Source organism: Lagenorhynchus albirostris, chromosome 18 (assembly GCF_949774975.1).
Source record: "Lagenorhynchus albirostris chromosome 18, mLagAlb1.1, whole genome shotgun sequence".
NCBI classification, from domain to species: domain Eukaryota; kingdom Metazoa; phylum Chordata; class Mammalia; order Artiodactyla; family Delphinidae; genus Lagenorhynchus; species Lagenorhynchus albirostris.
Genome location: NC_083112.1, coordinates 75,612,464 through 75,621,972, shown reverse-complemented (window position 1 = coordinate 75,621,972; position 9,509 = coordinate 75,612,464). Strand labels below are relative to the sequence as shown.

The 9,509-nt window shown below is 43.1% G+C and overlaps 1 protein-coding gene across 1 annotated transcript in view; it reads right to left on the bottom strand.

Annotated features, from left to right (window-relative positions):
* Positions 1-333: 333 nt before the first annotated feature.
* MYO16 (myosin XVI) overlaps positions 334-9,509 on the bottom strand; it is a 427,643-nt gene continuing 418,467 nt past the window's right edge. The window contains exon 35 of the mRNA XM_060128880.1: positions 334-1,671. Coding sequence (XP_059984863.1) covers positions 1,444-1,671 — 228 coding nt within the window. The 3' untranslated portion in view covers positions 334-1,443. The remainder of the gene's footprint in view (positions 1,672-9,509) is intronic.

Below are 9,509 nucleotides of genomic sequence, written 5' to 3'. Positions count from 1 at the left end.
AGGTGCTTCTCCGTGTGGCCCTCCCTGGCTCGGTGTGGGATCTGTGAGCGTCACACGCCGTCTTCTCAACGGAAGTCCTCTCCTGATTTACTGGCCTATTAGTATTCCTAAATAATTGACATATTTTTCCTACAACTGACGTAGGCCCACCTGCTAGTTATGTAGGAATAACCATAAAAATCTTTCTTTCAAAACAAACCGTAGATCCTAAAGTTTGCAAGATGCTGTGAGAAGAACACACGAACAGAGGTGTCCTCGCCCCTACTGATCTGATCCAGGAACGGAAGTGTTTGTGGAAAACAACAGTGGCACATAAATAACACCACAGAAGAACAGAGTTGTACCTTTTTATTGGCACAGTAACTTTGCCAAGGCTGGTATGAAAACAAAGTTCCAAGGAGCAAGACACCGTGGTCTGAGGCCAACAGAAGCACATGGATAAGCAAGGCGGGTGCATCACAGGAGGGTTGAGGACATAAAGTGGGTGAGACATGCAGTGGAGCTCAGAGAGGACAAGCGTCTTGTGGGGCAGCACCACGGCTCGGACCAGCAAATCTCAGCATGCTTATTGGTACTGCGTAGACCTTTGAATGGATACGCCCCCTGCACACCCCCAGCTATGACTCTGAAGCCATATGCATTTAAGGGGGTGCTGCATCGTTTCCTGTAACCTCTACTGAAGTCAGGGGATGAGATTTCTATAAAGAGCTCACAGTCCGTGTGCCTGGAAACACAGGGCACAGGAAGGAACCGTCTCCTGATCAGTGAATGAAACACAAGACATCGGACTCCAGCCGTACGTTTGCAGAGGTTGGAACGGTGAAGCTAAAACAGCAACACAGCCTCGGGATTTTTCGGTACTCTACATTAAAAAAACCAGGTATGTAGGAAAAGAAAAGTTCTAGAAATGATTTTTTAAAGTCTGTATTTTGAAGAAAGGGAGCACCACCCATTGCATAAAATTATAAAATACAATAACAAACATGTAAATCATTAACAGGATTGTAATTCCAATAAAACGCAAACACCTACAAAGAAATAAAACCTAGGTCCTGGAGAGTGTATGAGAGTAAAATGACTGGAGGGCAAGATGCAAGTGGTCGGACCCTATAAAAACAGCTCTGCGGTGTAGGGGTCCCCCTCCTCCATCATCCTCTCCCTGCTCAGCCACACTTTGTCCGGCCTTTCTCTCGCTACCTCGGGGTAGCACGGCCCTAGGACCACAGAACCTGAAGATCAGAGTGCATCCCCGCAGAACGGATGAGAAAACACAGACACGCACACAGAGACACGCACACTCACACACTCAGGGAATCTCGTGTATTTAACTGGGCTGTCCTGTGCTTTTCGTGTAGATGCGGACAAAGCCCCTAGCATGTACCAGGGGCAGCCTCTGTCTGTGAACCTGGCATCTCCAGGCAGTGAGTCTGCAGTTGGGGCCCATCACAGGGTAGTGTCCCAGAACTTGGGGGGCGGCCTGCCGCAGGAGGCCCCCTCGGGCTTCTTCAGGAGCGTGGGCTTCTTGCACGGAGGTGGCGGAGGTGCCCTGGGCTCCGCGTGGTGCAGGATCTGTGGCCAGTCTCCTCTCTCCTCGCAGAGTTTCCGCCTCCAGTCCAGGAGCTCCCGAAGGGCCACGCTCTCATTCTCGGACAGCCTCAGCTGATGGATTACCTGGGGGACGGAAGCAGGGGGTAAAAAGAGTAGCACCAAATACTGTGAATGAATGAGAAGTATAAGAGCAACACCTGGACGCCAAGGCTCTGATGGGGTGGAAAGAGAGCTTGGACATCCACTCTAGAACCTCCTGGCTCTGCTGCCCTGGGAAACGGCATCCAATGCAGGTCGGCTGTGAACTGCCGAATTAGGACGATGAATGGAACTTGGAAATCAGTTAGGGTAAGTACCCTGGGGAACAGGCGATGTACCTCCAGTGGTACAGGAAAGACTCATGTCTGTTTGCCCTTTGCCCTCTCTTGTTATATACATTCTTACGACATCTTGGACTTTTTCTTCATTGAATATATGACGATTGTAATTCTGTCTATAATAGATGTTTCTGGATTTCTTCAGCTGCATCCCACTCCAGGATCCACCCCTCTGTCTACGCACAGTTACTAGTCAACACCTTTTAAGGTCATGTGACCCCAACTCTGACCATCATGCGTTAGCCCCAGGAGTCCACAGACATGGGAACTTCAGGGGTCTTTGCAGGAGGGCATCACCGCGTGCAAGTGTATTGGCTGCTCGGTCTGGCTTCCTTGGGGTCCCTGAGGGGAGGCAGAGCTTGCCCCCAGGGACAGCTAGGGCATGTGGCAGGCTGCAGGCTGGGGGCTCTGCGCTCTGCCATCAGACAGTCATCTGGAGCAGCTGCACGTGGCAGAAACCAAATTGGCCGTCAGTTCCGTAGTGAGTGTGCTGGTTTCACAAAATGAGATCCTGGACATCAGAACGGGACTACTGGGGAGAATTCAGAGGGAACGAGACGGCCTCAGGGCACCTACTACTTTGTTCCCACATCACTTCCATCCTTTCCATCAAGATAAATGAGAATAAAACAAAGCAGGGCACGGTGGTTGGCTTATGTGAGGAGAGTCACTTGAAAACAGCAAGGCCATCCGTGTTCCATACAATTCGAAAGCCAACACCTTCACCGGGACACCCAAGCCTCTTGTTTACCTGAGGAAGAAGATTTTAAAGCCTAGAATCACAGAAATGGGCTGACTGTCAAGAAACGATGTTAAAACACAGAAGCTGGGGGTCAAACCCATACCTGAAGTGCATAACTGGATTTCTGGGCTGGTTATTAGCAAAAGGAATTTCTCCCAATTGAAGCCTTGACAAACAGTGTGCAAAACAGGCCTGTGACCGTCCAATCCCCAAAGCAACCTCCAGGCACTGATAGAAAGTGAGTGGCCAAAGCAGTATACCCCCCTTAAAAGGGGTTTCTCCCTTGTCTCCAGGACTGCACGGAATGACCTGGAAGTCAGAATCCTCCTGCTGGGAGACTCTTGTGGAAGCCAGATTGCCTCTACTGTCAGGGAAGTGAGCCAGGAGAGCCGGGTGGAGGGTGTGCATAAAATCAGTTATTTAGTAAACACTTCAGAATGCTAAAGACGCGTCAGTACTTTTCTAAGCCCCTCACAAATATTAACTCATGCGATGCTCCCAAGAGCTCTACAAAGCGGTGCTAGCATTTAGCAGATGAGGAAACTGAGGCACAGAGAGGTTAAATCATTTGCCCAAAGTCACACGGAAAATGGTGGAACCAGGCGGGCTGGTTCCAGAGTCCCTCTTCCTATTACCCCACAGTGCCTGTCATTTGCCCAACAGCCGGTGTCCAGGACCTGATATATGCCAAAGACCAGCGTCCCTATATCATCTTCCTCTTTACTTCTTTTTCTCATTGGGATTTGCGTGAAATCTGTGTGTTTCTTTCACTAACATCTCTTAGTTCCTCTGTTTTCTCCACCAGTGGATGCTGTGTTGAATTGCCTCAGGTAGAAAACATCATCAGTAGTGTTGGTTTACACACAATGCTTAGCGTGCAATTAGAAATTACTATACATGGGAAGAGACAAGGAAACCTACCCCAAATCAAAAGAGAAAACAGATTCACAGATGATCCAGGTTTAGAGTTAGCAGATAAAGACTTTAAAATACCTGTGATTAAATGTTTAAAAGAACAGAGAAAAAGATGGACAAATAAAAAAATAGAAGAGTAGACATAAATAGAAAAGGAGTAGCAGAAGTACTGATAGAAGAGATATAAAGAAAGTGGCAAAGCAATATTCAGAGATAAGTTTCCAAAACTTGTGAATGGCACCTACATACATATTAAGAAGTTTGGAAAAGGCACGATAAATACACTCCACCACCAACAATAAGAAAAGAAGGCAGATCATATTAAAAAGGCCAAAGGTCAAAGAAAAATGTTTTCAAAATCTACAAGAAAAAATGCAATACCTTCAAAGGAGCAACAATGAGAATGGAAGCTGACTCCTAAACAGAAATACTGGAAGCCAGCAAACAATGAATCACAAGTTAAAGTACTGAAAGGAAGTAATTCAACCTGTAGGATTCTAGACTCAAAAAAAAAATCCCTTAAAAATGAAAGTGAAGTAAAGTGCTATTGGACAAACAAGAACGAGGAAGTTTGCTATCACAGGTCTTGACTATTTTTTTTAAGGTGAAGAAAATGATCCTAGATGAAAAAAAAAAAAAGGAAATTTAAGAGAGGATTAAGGACACTGGAATTAAATCCATGGGTAAATACAAGTTATGCGTTTGGAAAATGTCTTATAGACTTTAAGTCATATGTAGAACAACGCGCCAACCCTAACTGTAAAAGTCAGGAGGGGTTACGTGGAGTTCAGAGGTTCTGAGGTTCTAGCAGTATTAGGAAAATGACAGAAGTAATACAATTTAAGACGAAAGAAATCAAGGCTTCATGCTTTATTCTCTAGGCACGTACAAAAAGAATAATGATAGAATGTGTCATTAACAAATTATTATGAAATAATAAATTTCAATTCATCTAAAAGAAAGATGCAAGTATCTACATCTGTATCTATAAATGGAGGTCAATTCCGAACAAAACAGTGAAGCGTAAAAACGGAATCCAAATCCCCACCCTGCAGTTGATGCTGCTCGTCTGCAGCCGGCTGGCATGTGCTGTATTTATTTTCATGCTGTCGTGACCACACGCTCTGTCCTCTTATCAAGCACAAAATACACCTATGCTATAGTTATCCTCAACCCTAAACGCTTTTCAGCAGCTTTTCATAATGACCAAAAATATACACTAGGTGTGACCCTCTGCTAAGACCTTCGTTAACAGGAAAGATTTAGAGATTGAGTCACTCCATAGAAGCAGCCCGATCTGCTGAGAGTGACTTTCAGCAGCTGCTGATCTGAATTAGGCTTGTGGGGAGCGATTTTGACATAAAATGTCCCAAATCCCCTGAGTCACGGCTTCGCTGAAAAAAAAAAAATGCTCTCTATCCTTTCAAAGCTTCTCGACGTTTACTAAAAATATCTGAATTCCCAAGCACATTATAAAAGGTGAAACTTATACACACAAAGCATTAGAAAGCACTTTCTTAATGAGGGTATTGATGTCCTGAGTAATGTAGTAGGTACAGAACACCATTGTTGAATCCACCACCAAGAGCTCTCCAAGCTTCCTTGATAAGCAAAAATTTGACTGATGTTTGCAATAATCAGACTAATGCTCAGAATACACTCTCCTTTTGAGAGATCCCATGAAACTTTGTAGTACAGAGATTAATAGGTATTGAGTAAACTCTAATAGGTATAGAAAGATAGTTGCTGGAACGGCATAAATGAGATGCTAAAATATTAACATTATTGATCTCCATTTTAAAAAAACACAAAGAATCTTCACAGGTTGTGCCTTAAATGAAGGTTAAAATTCTGTGTAAGGATATTTGATAGGTCACTACTTTCAACACAATGAAGTTCAAAGGGTAGTTTAAAAAACTGATCTGTGAGACAATAAATGGATCAGAAGATGAAGACAGGATGCCCTGACTAATGATGTTTAATCTGCTTTATTTAGGTTTATTCAATGTATCAGGTTATGAGGCACAAGAGTCATATTTGTCACAGGCAGTGAAAGAGTTTTACTATTTTAGAAGAGCGACCAAATACAACTATGAATGTTTTTTAAGTTGTGGTCAAGTAACAGGTGAGGAATAAAAAAGTATCTGCGATGTTATCTAGCACGGTAAAAACATCTAAATCAGTGTTTTGTCATTCTTTAAATTTCATGTCCTATTTGTAGTAACAAAAACCATTACAGCTTCCCTTACCATTATTTGTTATTTCACAACAAGTTAAATATTATCATTAAAAAGGCAATAATGATTTTGTAACACAAAATAGCTTTGGTATCGAAAGGGAAACATTTCTTTTCATAAAGAGAAGTGACTCTGGGGCTTAAGGATGCCACTGGCAGTGTGGGTCTGGAGTCAGCTGGCTTCACCCAGGTCTCATTGATCCTGATTTATTCGGAGATTAAAGGATGTCTTATTGGTGTCTTTTAACTTAAATCGTGCTCCCCATTGCTTTAAAAGATGTGTATCTACAGCCCATACCACCACTTCGGATAGTTACTTCCTTACTTATTTTCTTTTCTGGCATGTTGTATAGACCAGTGTTTGTACATGAAAACATTCTCTTTCAGAACCAGACGGCAAGAGCTATAGTTGGGAAAGTAAGAAGTGTTCCACACCTAGGAACCTCTGGGCTCTACGTGGCGCTACCTCTGTGTGCCATGAAAATGACTGAACCCTGCTTTTAAAGGAATTTTTAGACATGCCAATGACGTCAGTGCCTTGACATGCTGCACGGGGCATGGAGATGGGGTAGGTCCACGAGCGGGAGGTTTTTTGAAAAATTATTTTTCACTGTTTACCTGGGGAAGGGGGCTGTATGGAGGAAGGTCTGGAGAGACTTCACAGAGGTGAAGGTGAAAAATGAAATGGGCCCCGGGTAGAAAGGGGGAGAGAAGGCACTTCCACGGGGCTTGATGTAGACAAGCACCAGGAATGACACTGAACTTCATTCTCTAACAGGGAATCACACACCCACGGGGACTTTGATTCTGGTGTGAACAGGGGTGGGATGGTTGACAAACCAGGACTCTCTAGCCAGGGCGCCCGGGCTGGGATCCTGAATCTGGGGTTGTGTAACCTTGAGCAAGCCCATCAGCCTCCTCACCTGTAAAGTGGGTGCACGGTGATCATCTACCTCAAATTGACGGATCTGGGCTACTTAAGAGTGCCCTAAAAATGTAACAAGTGCTCTATAAATGTGGGCGATTATGATTGCGTCATGGTTAACTCTTTGACTTGAGAAAATCCCTAAACATTCTGAACTATGATTATCCTGATGACTCAATCAGATAATGTTAAAGGAAAGTACTTCTCACAATTTGTGGCCCTATAAAAATATACAGTAGTCTTTTCCTTCCTTAGTAACGAGAAGATTTCAAAATACTGAGCAACACACTAGACTTATAACATAACTAGGATTTATATATGATTTACAACTAAAGAAAGTTATGCAAGAAGAAGGTCTAGACGTTTTTTGAATTTCAGAGTAAGATATAAAGGGCAGTAGTGAGTAGTTTAAACAACAGTTAAATGTTTTGGAAACTGGGATTTGTATATGTATTTTCAGGGGTCCTCAAGTTCTTGGGACAGCCTAAAATTTTTTGCTTTTTTATTTGTATGTGCTTTGGATCACTTGAATACCTACTTTTTAAGCTAGCGCTCAGTGAGATTTAATTTTCTGACTTCGTATGTTATTTACAAGCAGATTGACACAGGTAATATTGTGTATATTGTTTCAGGTTAATGAGAAAGAGGTAGATGGATTTGATATTCAAATAAGGCACTTTCCTCCAATAAACAGCTAAGTGATTTGACATCGTAGAGTAGGCTGCCTAGCAGTTCAAATAGAAGTGATAGACTGGGATTAATCAAAGGTACAAGATGGCAGATCCGTACCAAAGTTCATGCATTTGAGTCAGTACCAGATTCATATTTTCAACAGTAATTTCATCTAAAGAAAATCATACCTAACATAAATGTTGTGAATTTTAATGTTTTCTTGCTTTTGTAGGTTTTTGTTTCACTCAATTTGTAAATTGGCTCTGATTTTATAGCTGTAGTAAAAGCTAATAGGATAAAGAGATTTGACAGTAATGATATGTGTATACACTTAATTAACATTATAGTGAAATAATTTAAGAAATGTTAAGAGTCAAGGATGAATTTTTATTATTTAAAAAGGGTCATATATATTATAATATGCAAGTGGGGGAAAAATGCTGATCTAAGTGGGTAGAATTCCCCGTGAGTAAAATTAGTCCCTGTTTGACAAGACTATGGGTGTCCTTTAGAGTCTAAAACTGGTAAATTAGTAAATTAATCTCTGCCCAGCACAGTGCATTCAATGCACTTACATAGAGGGTCTGATGGAGTCAGTGTATGAATGCCAAGATGCATGTTTGAGAAAAGGGACAAATGTCATCACAGTGTATCAGACTTGTGGTTTCACTTTTTTGTAAACTTGGGGGGCAATTGAGCACCACACCTCCATCAGTTCCTGGGAAGGGAAAGGAAGAGAGAGCCTTTGAGCAATGCCAGACGGACTGTGGATGAATTCTCAGACTTGAGATGTAATTCACATCTCACGGATTCAGATAAGACCCTTTCAAACACTGTAAAGCCCTGGGAACATACTCAAAATGCTCTGCTGCTCTGAAATCACACAGGGTGTGAGGCGCCCCGGACTCATTAGTTACTCTGAATTCAGACCTGCCTACATGGGTTTGAATGGTTGGTGAGAGGGGTCATGGAAGAGCGTGGGACTGTCACCCTAGACTTCAGGGTGGCCAGACGATGCAATGCCTCGAGCCATCAAACAGGCTTATCCTATTCTACTGTCTGAATGTGTGTCCCCCAGATTCACATGTTGGGGTCCTACACCCAAAGTGATGGTATTTGGAATAAGGCTTTTGGGAGGTGATTGGGTCATGAGGGTGGAGCCCTCATGAATGGGATTAGTGCTCTTATAAAAGAGACCTCACAGAGCTCCCTCACCCCTTCTGCCCTGTAAGGACACAGCCAGAAGTCTGTGACCTGAGAAACAGACTTCACCCAACCCCTCTGGCATCCTGATCTCAGACTTCCAGCCTCCAGAACTGTGAGAAATAGAATTCTGTTGTTTATAAGCTACCCAGTCTGTGGCATTTTGTTACAGCAGCCAGAATGGACTAAGACATCTTATGCCCAGAATTATTATTTTTGGGTGTCATGGGGAAAATGGTACTATTCTATAACAGGTGCAAAACTCAGGCTTCTAGAAAAGGGCACACACTCTCTGTCAGCTTAAATGTCTTTGAAAACAAATTGTTTGGTGGAGGATCTAATAATACACTTGGAAATTATTCTGTGGTTTTTATTTGAAAATTTGACACCCGGAAGACATCTGGAAACTTCAGAGCTCAGGGTCCACTTGGATTAAGTATTTACTGGGAGCTGGATAATGTGACTCTTCCAACACCACTGGAAAGCAACACCTGAGGCACTGCGGGTAGGCTGCACTTAAGGGGTGGTCAGCATTTTAAATTGACACCCTGCTGTCAGTTTAGACCCCCTAAAACGTGGCCTGGCTTGCATATATAGCCCCACTTTCTCCCTTCTGCCCTTATGGAAGGATCGAGCAAGGGAGAAGCTAAGGCATCCCTGTTCAGTAAACAGGCATGCCTCCCATCAGCCCATGTCAAGCTCCCAGAACGTGTGAACAGACAGACAGATGATCACAGTCTGAAGTCATTTCCCTATGGGCTAGGATCCTCGTCCTGGAACAAAATCCCTTCCTTTCAGCAGATTTTTAACAAGAAGATTCCTTAATTGAAATTAATCCTTAGAAAATAGTGTTACTTAAGACACCGGTGATTACGACCTGAACAACTCAGG